At 39.5% G+C, this 14,840-nt stretch overlaps 1 protein-coding gene across 1 annotated transcript in view; it reads right to left on the minus strand.

The window, feature by feature from the left end:
* Positions 1–2,530: 2,530 nt before the first annotated feature.
* The window catches only part of MAN2A1 (mannosidase alpha class 2A member 1), a 161,666-nt gene continuing 149,356 nt past the window's right edge, over positions 2,531–14,840 (minus strand). Inside the window, exons 21-22 of the mRNA XM_024743371.1 lie at positions 5,567–5,677; positions 2,531–3,945 (exon numbers count right to left, since the gene is read on the minus strand). Coding sequence (XP_024599139.1) covers positions 3,793–3,945; positions 5,567–5,677 — 264 coding nt within the window. The 3' untranslated portion in view covers positions 2,531–3,792. The remainder of the gene's footprint in view (positions 3,946–5,566; positions 5,678–14,840) is intronic.

Genomic DNA, 14,840 nt, shown 5'->3' on the forward strand with positions numbered 1-14,840 from the left:
GGAGGCTCGTCCATTACCTCTCTTCAGGCATTCTCTATATAGGCTATACGGCAGCATATGTCATAGGGTCCTCCTCCCACTCCCCTTTGGGCCACTACTTCAACCATTCACAGCCGCAATCACCCTTAGTTGGTTTCACATCGCAGCTTTGTAGGAGGAATGTGAACATATGCCCACCTGAACAAAATTTGTCTTTACCAGTTTTAACATTCAAATGATTTTGACATGCTGACAATCAAATATGCAGCCAAAAATAATTTTCACTATCTGATGATGAAATTAGTATTTTTATTAATATTTCTCTAGGGTTTTATAGCTCAGTACATACATATTACAAATTGATTAATCTCTTTACTTTTTAAGTCATTCAAAACAAGTCCAGGGCTTCCCTGGTGGCGCAGTGGTTGAGAGTCCGCCTGACAATGCGGGGGACGCGGGTTCGTGCCCCGGTCCGGGAGGATCCCACGTGCCACGGAGCGGCTGGGCCCGTGAGCCATGGCCGCTGAGCCTGTGCGTCCGGAGCCTGTGCTCCGCAGCGGGAGAGGCCACAACAGTGAGAGGCCCGCGTACCGCAAAATAAATAAATAAAATAAATAATTGATTTCCTTAAAAAAAAAAAAAAAAAACAAGTCCAAACTTCCTAGTCAGCATGTATCATTTGCCTGGGTAACCCATATGTACCTCAGGGATATTTATCCCTCCCCCTCCCCGACCTCCTGGCTTTGAAGGAATTCCCCCCAAACCACTAAGTTGTGTGCTGGTCTGGGCCAGCAGGCTGGCAGAGTGTCTCCAGATTCCACTCTTCCAACGCACCTTACCTTCCGGATCAGCTCACATGGACCTTCATTTCACATCTTGGCTTACTCTCATCTTATCCTGGAATACAATGGAATGTGACCACAATCTCGCCCTGCTCATTGGTTCAGAAGGTCCCACAGGCACGGCGTTCCTGGGAAGGTTCCTGGACTCCAACCTCAAAGCGGACCCCAAACCCAGACGTGAAACTCACTATCACCCCCGCCTGCTACTTGCTTGCTAAAACTATCTTTTCTAACTAGAATGGACTGAAGAAGGAGCGATTCATTCATAATGGAAGAAAGAACAAGCCCTCACACCTCCACCCTACCCCTCAAAATGTTTTAATATATCTTGTTTACAAAATAGGACTTAAGAACTACTCTAGAGGACCATGTACATGATAATATTTATCTTTTATTAGATATATTACATATTCCCAAAAAGATATAAAATCTTCCAAGAGAAAATATCAAAACCTATTGATTTCAAGGTAAGCAACATAATCAAAATGAAAGCAAAGAATTTCTTCCAGAAAAAGGAATGTGAAAACATTTCAGCACAAAAACAACAAAGACATGGGAAGGTAATTACAATGTTTTACATTTTACAGCATTTTGTTTTAATCAGTATTTGTAGAAAACAAGGATGCTGAGTTCTCAAACACTGTAGTTATAAGCACAAATTAAATTTTCAGAAAAAAAATAAGAGAAAGTAATGAACTACTGAACATCTGCAATAATAAATGTAATAAGCAAACAAATATGCCACTGAGATCACAACTGAAGTGTATGATTTTTAGCGTGTGCCGGGGTCACTAAACTATTTAATCAGTTCTTGACCACAACCCAAAGCAAAAGCATCCTCTCTTCATTTCCCTGATGATTTATTCTAAAAATAAAAAGCAGAAACTTGCTGGTAAAAGAGAATTTCTGCTTTATCTGTGAGCAGCTGGTGGCAACACACACTGAATAAGACCCCAACCAAACACGGGACAGATCCATCTCAAACAACCGGGAGTGGCAAAACCACTATTATTGCATCAAGATTTTTTTATTTCAATTGATCAGAAATTCCAGAACAATTAAGCACACCCACTTAAACCACAGAACACAGTGAACTCCTATAGGAAGTTTCTACATTTAAGACGCAACAAAAATACTGATCTCATTCCTGGGATTTGCTTCTGGTAATCCTAACATCTGTAGATGTCCACCAAAAGGAAGCTTTTTTTTTTTTAAAGTTGTTTATCCCCCCAAAATGAGGAAGGAAACTTACAGTACATGTTTATTGCATGAAATTACTCCCTTGTAGTATCTCGATCAACACTAGTATTGTTTCCTTAATAATTAAAGGAGAAAGAAGTTTATGAATTTAACATAACAATAATCTTAGGAGCTGCATCCTGACTGAAAATCCAGATGATAATCAGACTACATGATAACATAGAAATTGTGTTTTATTTCTGTATGAAGATGTTGGAATGGCAGGAGGTATAATGGAAGTTTAAAGTCAGACAATACTAAATCTATTAGTTAACACAAAGAGAATTTTCAGAAGTGCATATAGTCAGGAATCCTTTCTATGCTAAAACTGAATCTTCTAAATGTTGCTAATGTTGCTTTTAATTTAATGTCAAGTTCACGATGATCCCAAATAAATTTTAAAAAGAATACTGTAATGGCACATAGGTTTAGAGCTTCACTTTGAGGTTAGCACGTACAAAAGTCTGGAATTCACTGAACAAACATACTCTTTAATAAGATAAATTATGATGAGCTACATGTAAGTGGGTTTAAAACAGGGTCTATTTTAAAGCATTCTCTCTTCAAAATGGTGAACTCCTGTGAAATGGAAACAGCATGTGGATTCTGCATGTTACAAAATCCTTGCTTCACGTTGCAGTCTCCTTGGCAGCAGCATATTTTACTTAACAATATTTTTCTTCCTTCTTTTGTTTTCTGACATCTCAGTACATTCAAATAGTCAAAATGTTTAAAGTAACATCACCACAAATTTAATGAAACAGATCAGAACGTGGCCAGCATTGTCAGGCAAAAATTATACAATTTATGTGTGTCATAGAAAGTACCCACCCCTCCACCTCCCCCCAGCCTCTTCCCTTCCCCCAACCATAATACGGACACCAAAAGATTTAACAAGACTTATAAAAAAATAAGGCACATTTATTCTGATACGATAATTTTAAAATAGAAAACCCCTTCTCAGAACATCTGTATTCAAATGAGCTGCGTAAAAAGACACCTTGTGGTACCTAAAAGAGGTCATGGTACCTATGGAATTGCTTCTTCTATTTTAGTGACAATGGAATAAATTGCACCTATCCCACACTGTCAAGTAATGAAAATATGCCTCTTTGTCTACTACTGAATGATTCAAAATCTGATATTTCTGGAAATACTTACAAAGGGTAGGAGGGGAGGGGTCAAGTGGTACAAGTGGTAGAAAAACACATAGTCAACTATGTATAAGGGTTGACGGATTGCACTTTTCCACATATTTCAACACATAAAATTTTTCTAACATGTATGAATGATTGCAACCATTTTGGCCATTAGCTATTACCCACCAGCTTTTTATTCCATTTTGGTAAAAATGGGTATTTTTGTAAGACTAACAAAGGGTCAGCAACATGAATACTTACAACAATCTCTTCACAACCCCCAACACAGATATAATTAGTTAACATTTAACCTGAGATACAATCTGTTGAGAGGTTGTCTTTAGACATTTCTTTGTTTGTTGCATCAATTCATACTGATGATGGTAGTTCATGGAAGGAACTTAAAAAAAAAAAGTTTATAGCATGGCTTTTTTTTTTTCCCTCTCTTACTGTACTGGTTAAAAAAAAAAAAAAATCACAGATTTCATGTCCTCACAGTAGCCAGAAGCTAAAATAATGTGCTTCTTTATTGCACGTCAAACCAAGAAGTGTATAAAAGCCAATGCTTCCCAATCCAAATCTGAAAGCCAGGTTCACCTCAACTGGATTCGGAATGTGCTGATTTCCATGGGACTCAAGTTGATCTCACTTATATTTCGGGCGTCTGGAGGTGAATGCATCAAGGATAATGACGAAGGTATGAGACTTACAACAGTAAACTTGTTAAAAAGTTTCTGTACCAATATCTAAAAAGTAAATGATAAAAAAATTGCACGTTTAGAACAACTTTGAAGAAAGATTAGTAGCGCATCTATATATTCAGTGGGAGAAAAAGTGAAAAGTATGTTTGAAGTTCCCTTTTAATGAAAAATAAGGGGAAGGGGAGGGAGATTAAATCCACCTCTACATACTTGAACGTGGAGACTAACCCTGGAGGGAGACACAGGAAACTGTAACGGGAGGATCATGGGCTCTGGATTCCTTTTCTGTTGCTTGAGAACACATCAGGTGCAGGGGCCATGTTTTCAATAAAAGAAAGGACATCTATAGGCCAAGAAGCTTTAAACACATCTATATCCTCTTTCAGTCAATACTTACCCCTAACAGTGGTGCTTATCCATCATATTCCCTGTGCCCAAAGAGCCGGGAGATAGGACACAGGCTGCCACAAGGAAGGCCCATCATGTCAGTGAGTCCCATTTATAGGGTGGGGAGGTTGTTTAGAAAATACTGTCCTCACTTCTAGCAGGTTATTCTAATATGTCTCTCTGGATCGTATAACCCCCTAAAGACTCAATGCCTTAATGTTTGAGTACAAATGTTCACAAGCAAGTATTCTCAGATCATCACTAATAAGGGAGAGTGCAAATGTAATGAAACAAAGATGTCAGTGCTTTCTTAGCACCAAACACATACAGGGTGAGGCAACAGAAATGCAGAAGCTTATCTATCTAAGCAGATTTAGGCCCCCCTACTATATTTTCTTTTCTTTTTGGGTCCTATGCACATACTAATTTTGTAGGGCTGGAACTGAATCACTTGAGTCTGGTCTACACTATGTCTATTAGGTTTGGGAGAAGAGCTGGGTCCCCTGAGCTGACTTGGTGGAGGAGACCCACCAGTGTGCTAGAATCAGCCCAAGCATCTTCTTGTAGTTACAGCTAGCTCAGAGCCACAGGCATAAGATTGGAGGTTCATTTGCTTCCAAGGAAAGTTCTCTGATGAGAACTCTCAGCAAGACCGACTTGAAGTCAGAAATGCGCAGCCACCAAGCAGTGGTCAGCCTGAGATCTGTTTGGTCTGCAGAGTGTGGACTCATATGCAAATCTTGCTTAATCAGAAGATCTAGCCCTGCATCTTTCCCCTGGGGAAACTGACTGGAGCTAAGTACAGCTGCCCTGGGGTCTTCGGTTGAGTTATCCCACTGGCCACAGTCTCATTGCTCCCTCTCTTCCCATACTGCAAGCCAGCACCCCACTTTAGTTACTGTAAAAGTTGTCTTGGCCCCTGTAGGACTTGGGTTTGCCACCCCTGAACTGGATCATACATGAGCATGTCCGAGAGAGGTGGAAATGAGGGGGTGGGCAGGAAGAAGGTGCTATGGAGGTTGGAAATGGAAGACCTAAGAATCGATGAGGACACTGCCTTCAAACGTGTACATGTTTGCCTATGCATTTTAATGGTGACAAGAAGAGACTGAACGTTAAGAAAGGGCTTTCTTAAGATGGGGAAACTTGAACTAATTTGAAGTTGAGGGGAATGAGTCAGCGAAGAGGCAATGAAACATCTCATTGTCAAGATTATCTGCAGAAAGTAAGGATTTCAAAGCACACTAACTCAACAAGCAAAAATAAGCTTTCAGCTCACCTTTCCCTGGTTAGTGGAACAAAGCAGCCCCGTGTCTCTGCTAGAGAAGCAGCAATCAAACCCCTTCCTGTGGAGGATCAAGGCTGCCTCATTGGAATGCTTGCCATCCACCTGCAAATGAGCAGAGCGCCAACACGCCACGGTGACACGAAGGCAAATACTGACACTATTGCATACCCTTGACGTCAGTGTCCCCAAACCACAAATGCTCATTTTATTGAAAAGTGAATCCAGGCAAATCCATTTCCATTCAGGTTCCATGCTCACTGTGCTCCCCCCTGCGCTACACTCCCTCCCACAAGGAGTCAGGTGATATTATGTTCTAAGAATCCCTGTTAAGTCACTCAAGCCTTGGTTTCCTCCATAGTTCCTGAGGACGTGGGTTATCTTTCATCCACATATTATATATCATTTTATCAAAGTTTCTTCAAATAAAGCATTTTATTTTATTTTTAATAAATCCATCAACTGAATAAAGTATACCTGAATTCAGTCCTTATCTTGTCATTGAATGATATATTATCCATCTTAAAACTGAAACATGCTTCTTCGTTGAATACTAATTTTTGCTAATTGCATTAACATTTTTAATCTTTAATGTACTGGTTCATTATTTTTATATAAGAGGCACTTAAATTGAATTAGTTATGCTTATCACTTGCTAAGCCAACCACATTTATTAGATTGATATATCATTTAAATTCACATTACAGAAGCTATTCTTCTTGTGCAGGCAAAAAGGAAAATACTAAACATGACAAGTCAGCTACAGGGATCAGTATACATTTTTTTTTTTTTTTTTTTAGTATACAGTTTCTTGCAATGAAATTTCTTGTACCCATTTAAGTAGCAATGTCACAAACAAGTCCTTGAATATTTAAAATTACAACTATTTAATAAATTTTATGTTTCTAAACTGGGAAAATGTTTATGATAAATAAACTGAATTAAAAATCCTTGGAAAAGTTAAGAAGTGCATATTTATTCCAAGGAGAGTCATGTGCTGCTTGGCACTGACACTGTGACGGAATTGGTCCCTTTTACTTTTTTGTGGCCACAGATATGAAATATGCCCATGTTCTTGATCATCCTTACTAGGGCATAAAATTTTTAATGTGCTACAGAGACATCTTTTCTGAACGGCTGCCAGCATTCCCATCACTGATTTGATTTTAATGTGACTGAACAACTTAAAGCTGTCCTCACCTCACATTCTTGGCTGGAATAACCTGTTTTATGACATTTTACACTGGTATTTTGCAGTGGTACTGCTGAAATTTCGTTTGAAGGGAGAGAAAAAAGTCATTTAAGGGATTCTGTGAGTCATCACAGGACCACATGATACACACAGTAGGTTGAAATCACATGACAGAGATTTCTAATGAAATTTCAAACAATTTCACAGTCCCAAAATGGCACTAAAAGAGCACATAAGAAAACCCTTTATTTATTATATACAGAAGGATAATAGTTGTGCCAATTGTGAAACTTTGGAATAGTCCTTTATTCTTCCTAATTGTCAGTTTCCTTGTCTGTAAAATGGAGCTAATGCATGTCTACCTCCTTCACGGAGTCATGGGGCGGGTTAACTCATTGAAAATACTATGTAAGGTAGCCCAGCTTATAGGCCAGAATGTGCTAGTTAAGAAGCTGTAGAAATGAATGGTTCACTACCTAAGGATACGAAAGACCTGTATGCAGAAAATTATAAGACACTGATGAAAGAAATTAAAGATGATACAAATAGATGGAGAAAAAAAAAAGAAATGAATGGTTCAGAATCTGAGCTGGGAGTCAGACAGCCTAAGATCTGTATCTTAGTTCTGCAATTTACTAGCTGCTGATTTCAGCAAAACAGTTTTTCCTTTACCATAAAAAAAAAAAAAAGAGAGAGAGAGATGAAATGAAATGAAATAGCGTAACAAGGACTTAGCCTAGGGTTTGGAGCAGAGGAAGCCCTCAGTATATTGTTATTGTTTCTGTCAACATCATCCATCAAATAAACGTGATTATTTTCATAGTAGTTACAAATTAAACAATATTCTTATCTAACTTCTCATTCACAAATTTCTTTTATTGACATCATAACTTTGTAGCTAAGGAATCAGGGAAGCTCCAAATTATATGTCCACAATTATACATCAAAATCATAACAGAACTCTGATTCAAATTCACAAATTAGATGCCCTCTTAATTAGACTCCAAAAGCACTTATCACTATTAACCTAAAGCATCTGGCCATCTTAACTCACTAGACCATCCTTAAAGAAACACTGATAAGCAGGCATTGCTAAAATTCCTGCAACACATTTGTTCTTGAATAATGAATATGTAAGGCCTTTAGCAGACTGAAGGTGACAAAAAATTGGGAAGGGAAACACTTTTGGAATTCTGCCACTGAATTCGATAAGAGATTTAAACATACAATACAAAAGTAGAGATTAAAGTCATAAAAATTAATTTTCACCAATGGGAAAAAGTTTTACTTTCTCTGAAAACCAAAACTGTATCACTATTCATAAGGACTAAAACACCAAATGAAATGGCATTCATCTTGTGTAAGTTTTAAAAATCAAGTATTCATGAAAGTATCAGTTTTCAAGCAAAAATACCTGAGGCAAAGCAGCAGTTTTTCAGTTTCAAAGTCTGTCTAGACATTTTATTTCCAAGAAAACTGTTTTTCAAAGTAGGGAAACTGTGAATTTAACTTGAATATGTGTACAGGAAAACAGATACCTTCAAGTAGTCACACTATATACTCTAGGAGAGTAAACAAATTTTGAAAGACCTGTTTTTATATTCATTAACACATTAGTAGCATCCAGACCTCAGAAAAGAAGGGGAGGGTGTGGGGAAGAAAACTTACAAATTTTGAAATTGCACCAAGCACTGTGCTAGGTGAGCTTCAAATGAAGTGTCTTTGTAAAACAGTTCAGATCACCATTGAGACTGAACCCCTGCTTGGATGTTCCCAAGTTGCACCAGGAAAATCCCCTGTAGAACTTATTTCAGGGGATAAACCAACATCTAGCTCCCAGCCTAAGGGAGGGCCTATGAAATGTCTCCAGCAACTGGGGGAACTAGGGGGGAAGGTGATCTGGCTTACCAAATGAAGCCATCAGGCTCAGAGAAAGCTAGACTGGAGGCAAGGTTTGGTTCCACCACGAATCAGTTAAGTGACTGAGTCTATCCTCTGAAAATTCAGGGAACTAGGTTAGACTCGTGACGAACCCCTTTGAGGATCCACCACAGGGAGGACAACAACAGTAACTGCAGCTAACACTTACTGAGCACCTGCTGTGTGCCAGTCATGTACAGAATGCTTTTCATGGATTAACTCATTTCATCTTGCAACAACCTTTGAAGTAGCTGAGGTGATATACAAGGTGTATTGCTCTCTTTAAAGGTAAAGAAACACCCCTATCACAAAACATTCCCTCTCATACTCAAAGTGCAATTATCACTAATGACTCTACAACGGCCCTTCATGACCGTTCCCCATCAATGGCTGGTGAACACTTCTACGGTATCCCATCATTACTGAGTAGACAAGAAGAAAACAGGCAGTGTGTTCCCTAACATTTTTAGCACTAGTGCTCCCCCTCGTCTTCCCAGGCAGTATAAGGTTCTGAGTAGGGAGATCTGGAGTCAGGCTCGCTGCGGTGTGGCTCCCAGCACCGCCGCTTACTGGCTGTGTGACCTGGAAAGTCACCCCAGCCCTAGGTCAGTCAGTTTTCTCTTCCACACGATGGGGCCCAAATAGTGCCTACTTCCACAGTGTTGTCGTGAGAGCTAAATAAGGCTCACGTAAAGCACTCAGGGTAATACCTGGCATGGAGACACTTCTAGGTACGTTGTTTTGGAAAATCTGAGGAATCAGTAATAAACTATATAAGGAATACACATCACAGTGACATCAAGATTTACTTTGGCAATACACTTCAACCTTCTCCAATTTATAAAAAAAACAGTGCCAAGATTTTCACTTCATTATTAGTAACAATCACAACTGCTTATGACTGAATGATCACAGTTGAGAACCTTTATTTGTCAAGCACTTAGTGCTTACTACATGCCAGCTGCTGCTCTAAATGCTTTACAAACATCAACTCATTTAATCCTCTCAGAACATCTCTAAGGTGGGTATTATTACCATTGCCTTGTTACTCGTGAGGAAACTGGGACTCAGAGAATTAAGAGATTTGCTCTAAGACACCAGCCAGCAAGTACGGGGAATGCACTCAAACCTAGGTGGTCTGACTCCCAAGTCTGTACTTTCACAACTACATTCTCCTGCCTTTGCTCTAGCTGTGGATCCGTGCTCAGAGATACTTAGCTTGGAGGGCAAAGAGGAGGATTGCTTTTGACTTAATGTAATGAAAGGCTATCAACTAAAGGAGATCCCCGCCTCTGATCCGAGGCTGGAAAAAGGGAGTATTCATTAATGGTTCCAATAGAGCTAAAACCATGATTTGCCAAAACATATTCAGAAAGAAACGTTTAGAAACTATCATTTCTATCCATCTACAACCCTCCCACCTATCCACTCATCCCATTTTGAAACAGGATTTAAAGTCACTCTGAAAATTACACACACATCTGACAGTCTCTTCTAAGAAAAGGAAGAGCCAAATGTTCCTCTCCTGAGGTGGATGAGAACTCTGCAAAACGTGAGAGCTGAGCTACTCGCATCTCACACCAAAAGAAGCTGGATTTGCTCCTTACAAAAGTGAGGGTCACAAATCTGTAACGCCTGGAAGCTGTGGTAAACAGCATACGTACACACGTTGTTTCTGAGGAAGAGAGGGGTTGTAACTTTGACCAGATTCTCCAAGAAGAATGTGACCCCACCCTTCTCAGAGGATGTGTAAGTTGTACACGGATAAAGGCATAGCTAAACACCTGGTGGGAAAATTTCTCCAACTCGCCCAGATTCTTTGAAAATGCCAAACAACACTCATATTTCAGTGCATTCTGGCAGCTGGGAAGGTTAGAAAATCTCACACTGTGTTATAAGTCCTGAGACAGGAAATAACCAGTAGAAATGCATTTTCCAGGGCACTCGTTAAAATGTCAATAACAGTTATCCTGTTTTAATCAACAAGATAGCATGACAGAAAGAAAGGGGAAGGTGAATAGCTGTTCTCAGATATGTACAACAAAGGACATTTTTCCCCACAATTTTCACCTTTTGAGAAGCTAGGGAGATCAATAAAGCACCAATCAATTCTTATAAGAAGGGCAAAATAAAGTAAAACCTTAAAATGCCTCTTACAAGAAAAGGAGGGGGTGGTATAAACAAGTTGAGAGAGAAAATCTTATTCAGTAAGTGGTGCTGATGTTGAAATGACTGGTTAACTATTTGTAAGAAACAGTTAAGCACAAATCAAAATAAATTCCATACAGAGTGAAGAGTTAAATGTAATACATAGCTAAAGATAGAGAGTATAGATATAAAGATATATATCTAAAATTAAATTAAATTAAAATATGTCTAAACATAAAAGCAGTGGAAACAATCTGCAAAAAAAGTTGAAACAGATATCACTGTTTAAAACATCAAGGCAGAATGGCTCCATGAAGCCTAGCTGAACAGCTTAATCAAGTTCCTCCTCATCTCTGGAATGTCAGCATTCCAGGCTGAACCTTTCACTGTAGACTGACCCATGATCCGTCCTCCCATGAGATTCTCCCAGCATCCTCTCTACCAAGCCTCTCTTCTCCCTAAATCATTACCCTTTCCCAATGACATGGTTTTCCCGTTTAGTGCACTTGAGTGGTACTCTTATTCCCCAGTTTTCAAATCTTTATAGAAGCTTCTTTTTGTATCTCAAACTGTTGATAGTGTAAGAAAAGAGGGTGATAAAGAGAAGAGAGTTGGAGGCCAGGCATATAGGATGAGAAGGCTAACATTTAAATTCCTAGACAGGGGCTGGAGCATGCTGGGCCATACAGCTATGAGGCAGGGTTTTAAGAGATGTTTGTTTCCCTCTTCATCTGACTACAAATATATGACATATAATTAAGTTTTTTCCAAAAAAAATTATAAACTAGAAAAGCAAGAGATGCCTATGTAAAAATAAACTCATCTACCAATATAGAACAATTTCTGAAAAACTGGACTTTTTTTTCTTGAGAAACTGGACTTTGAGAACAGATTTAGTAAGTCTTAAAAGGTCAAATACCACCCTCTGAGGCTATGTTCAGCACCCAGGTTCAGAAGACCTGGATGTGGCTCCTGATTCTGCCATTTACTGCTGGGTAGTTTAATTTTAATCATTTAATTTCTCTAACCCTTACTTTCCTAATTTAGCCAATGGTGATAACTCAGCAATTTCTAGAAGCATGAGGAGAGTTATTAAAAATTACTGATTCCTAAGCTCTTCACACCAGACCTACAGAATCAGAATCTCAGAGATGGGGGAATTTGTAAAAGTCTCTTCTTGTAAAAATCTCCTCAGAGTGATGTGGACACAGTGACTCGGAGAATGATAGCTCGAAATGCTGAACCAGCTCAGTGGTTAGCAAACCTCCAGCCCCCACCTTCCTTCTCTCACTATTGCTTGAGCCCATAACTCCTTTCTCCTCAAGGAGTGAGGGAGACTGAGGCTTAGAACCGAGCAACCTTCAGACAGCAGCCTGGGCATGGGCAAGCAGAGGACGTGTCCTCTGTTACACAGCTGGTGGGGGAGGTCAGAAAGGAAGACAGATGTGCCCTTATCATGTCAAGGGGGTCCTCAGACACTTTTCTCATGGATATACTGTGAGGTGATGGTTAGGAAAATGCTTACTTAGATATAGGCCAATGTAGACCTCTAGTCTTGCTTGGAAGCAGCCAACACCTCTGTTTACATAATTTCAATGGGAAAAATGCACTGCAGTCTCTGAACAACTCATTATTGTATGCTGGAAGCTGCCAGCACACACAAAAAAAACAAGAGCACAATCCAAAATGATTAGCTCTGGCTTCTGGATTGAGTTATTTTTGTCTTTCTTTTAGTATAATCATGAAATTACACTTGACACCTTTTAAGTATCGAGCTTTCTTTGAATGAATACCTACATTAGCTTCCTTCAATGATTACTTTCCTATTATCAGAGGTCAGGGGACAGAGAGCAATTCTTTAAAGTAACCCTTCGGATTACTGGTAAGTTTTTTCTTTTCCCCCTGCAATTTTATTATTTATTTATTTTTTACATCTTCACTGGAGTTTTTGAACAACTGTTAGAAATACGTGCTAAGAGTCAAAGACTAACATAGAACTGGCACCAATTTATATGATAATGCAAAAAAGCCCCAAATATTTAGTTCTGATCACGTGTTAGGCATTAACCTATGCCTATGGTTAGGCATTCCAGTCTTTATTCTTCCTGGTCAAATTGTTAAATTGCTTTTATTCCCTCTGCTAAAACTCCAGTTTGCACCTGCGCTGGCATGGACTGTAAGCATCATCAGGATAACAATGTATGTCTACAAAGCACTTCTGTTTCAAAGGGCTCTCACAGCACTATTTCATCTGTTTTTCATACTAGACCTGAAACAGGCATATCTGATATCAGGCCCATTTTATAAATGGTAGCTGAGTCTGCAGTCACGCAGCCAGCAGGGAGTGAAGGTGGTTCACCTTCCAAAGGTGAGAAGGGCAATGGGAAGCCAGGTGGCTACAGCCAGCGAGGCCAGACTGCAGAGGGACTGAATGCCCAAGGGTCTAAATCAACTTTGTAGGTAATGGGATTTTTAATCCCGAAAGTGATTAGATTTGTATTACAGGAAGCTAGCCAACAGCAGGAAGAAGGAAAGGGACAGGTAATCATAAAAAAGAGGTGATCTGGAAAACAAGCGAAAACCTTGGAGGGTAAAACCCTACACTCACTGATTCTGGAGTCAGCTGGTGCTGCTTCCAGAAAATAATCATGGGAAAGAGTCATCTAAAAGTGAGGCTAAAACTTCTCCATGGCCACCATGGACCCCAGAAGCCTCTGGATCCCTCAGCTCGCTAATGTCCTCTACCATCCATGCCCCGAGGTGGCAGCCTGAGGCTCAGAGTCTGGTGTCTCCACCCTATCCTTTCATTCTCTTTAGCCCATGAATTAATGACAGGTTACCTCAGGGAGGCTGCCCATCTCTAGTGCGTTCTTTCCCTGAGTCAAAAAGTAGACCCACCAAAAGACCATAGTAGAATCCTAGAGACAACCCAAGATCCACTTGTCGAGACAACGCTCACAAGATCCACTTGTCCAACAAATTGTTACCGAGCCCCTACTAGGTGCAGGCTCTGTTCTCGGCAGGGGGATACAGCAAGGAATCAAAGAACAGCCCAGGTTTCATGGCTCTTCCATTCTGACCAGCATCTCCTGCCTTCAGGCCTTCCACTTGCTCCTAACTCTTCCCGACCGCTCTACCCTCAGAAATCTGCGTGAGTTTCTTATTCCCTGATCTCCTTTGGATTTTTACTCCATTATCACCTTTTCTGCCAGGCCTTCTCCAACCACGCTATTCAAATCACCTTCTAAAACTGCCCTTCCTTCCTTCTTCCCCTTCATTATAACACTTATCATCATCTAACATATGTTTCTCTTATTTTTTCATCTTTAATTATTTTTCTCCTCTCACTAGAATCTAAGCTTCAGAAAGGCAAGGGCTCTTGTCTTTTTAGTCCATGACTATACCCCAGGGCCTTTAGCAATAACTGCCATGTAGCAGGCATGAAATAAATCCTGAAGTTCACTCACGTGATCAAACAAGCCCTTTTGACACAGAGATACACACATAGGCCTCTAACGTTCATTATTATTAGACACATGTATTTTCCTACATAGTCAGGCGTAAGTTCCCTATCTTGGACATATAGTTTTAAAGCCCTAAATGTCCAAATTTGTAGGCATTGATCCTTCCTTTGCTTGGTTCTCTTCAGTTCTTTGTTCTCGAGCTAAACATTTTTTTCCTCTTACACCCTCTTCCAACATGAACACTCTTCTTTTCGCACTCAGGCCATTTATTATAAGACATTTCCTACAGAATCCATAACCACTCACTATTTCCGGCTAAGTGGATGTCAATCCACAAGATGAAACAGCTTTACAAAACATAAAAATGATGTCAAACCTCTCATCTTTTCTTCTTTTCAAATGCAGTCTCTGACTTTAAAAGTAGGCATATAGGTAAACTCAAGCAATCAAACTGTGTTAAAATTCCATCCCTAATAAAATCTTTCCTTGTTTCTTCCTCTGATGTGTTTTTTTTTTTTTTTTTTTTTTTTTTTTTTGTTTTTTT

The sequence above is a fragment of the Neophocaena asiaeorientalis genome, unplaced genomic scaffold (genome assembly GCF_003031525.2).
Source record: "Neophocaena asiaeorientalis asiaeorientalis breed wild unplaced genomic scaffold, Neophocaena_asiaeorientalis_V1.1 scaffold26, whole genome shotgun sequence".
In the NCBI taxonomy this organism is placed as follows: domain Eukaryota; kingdom Metazoa; phylum Chordata; class Mammalia; order Artiodactyla; family Phocoenidae; genus Neophocaena; species Neophocaena asiaeorientalis.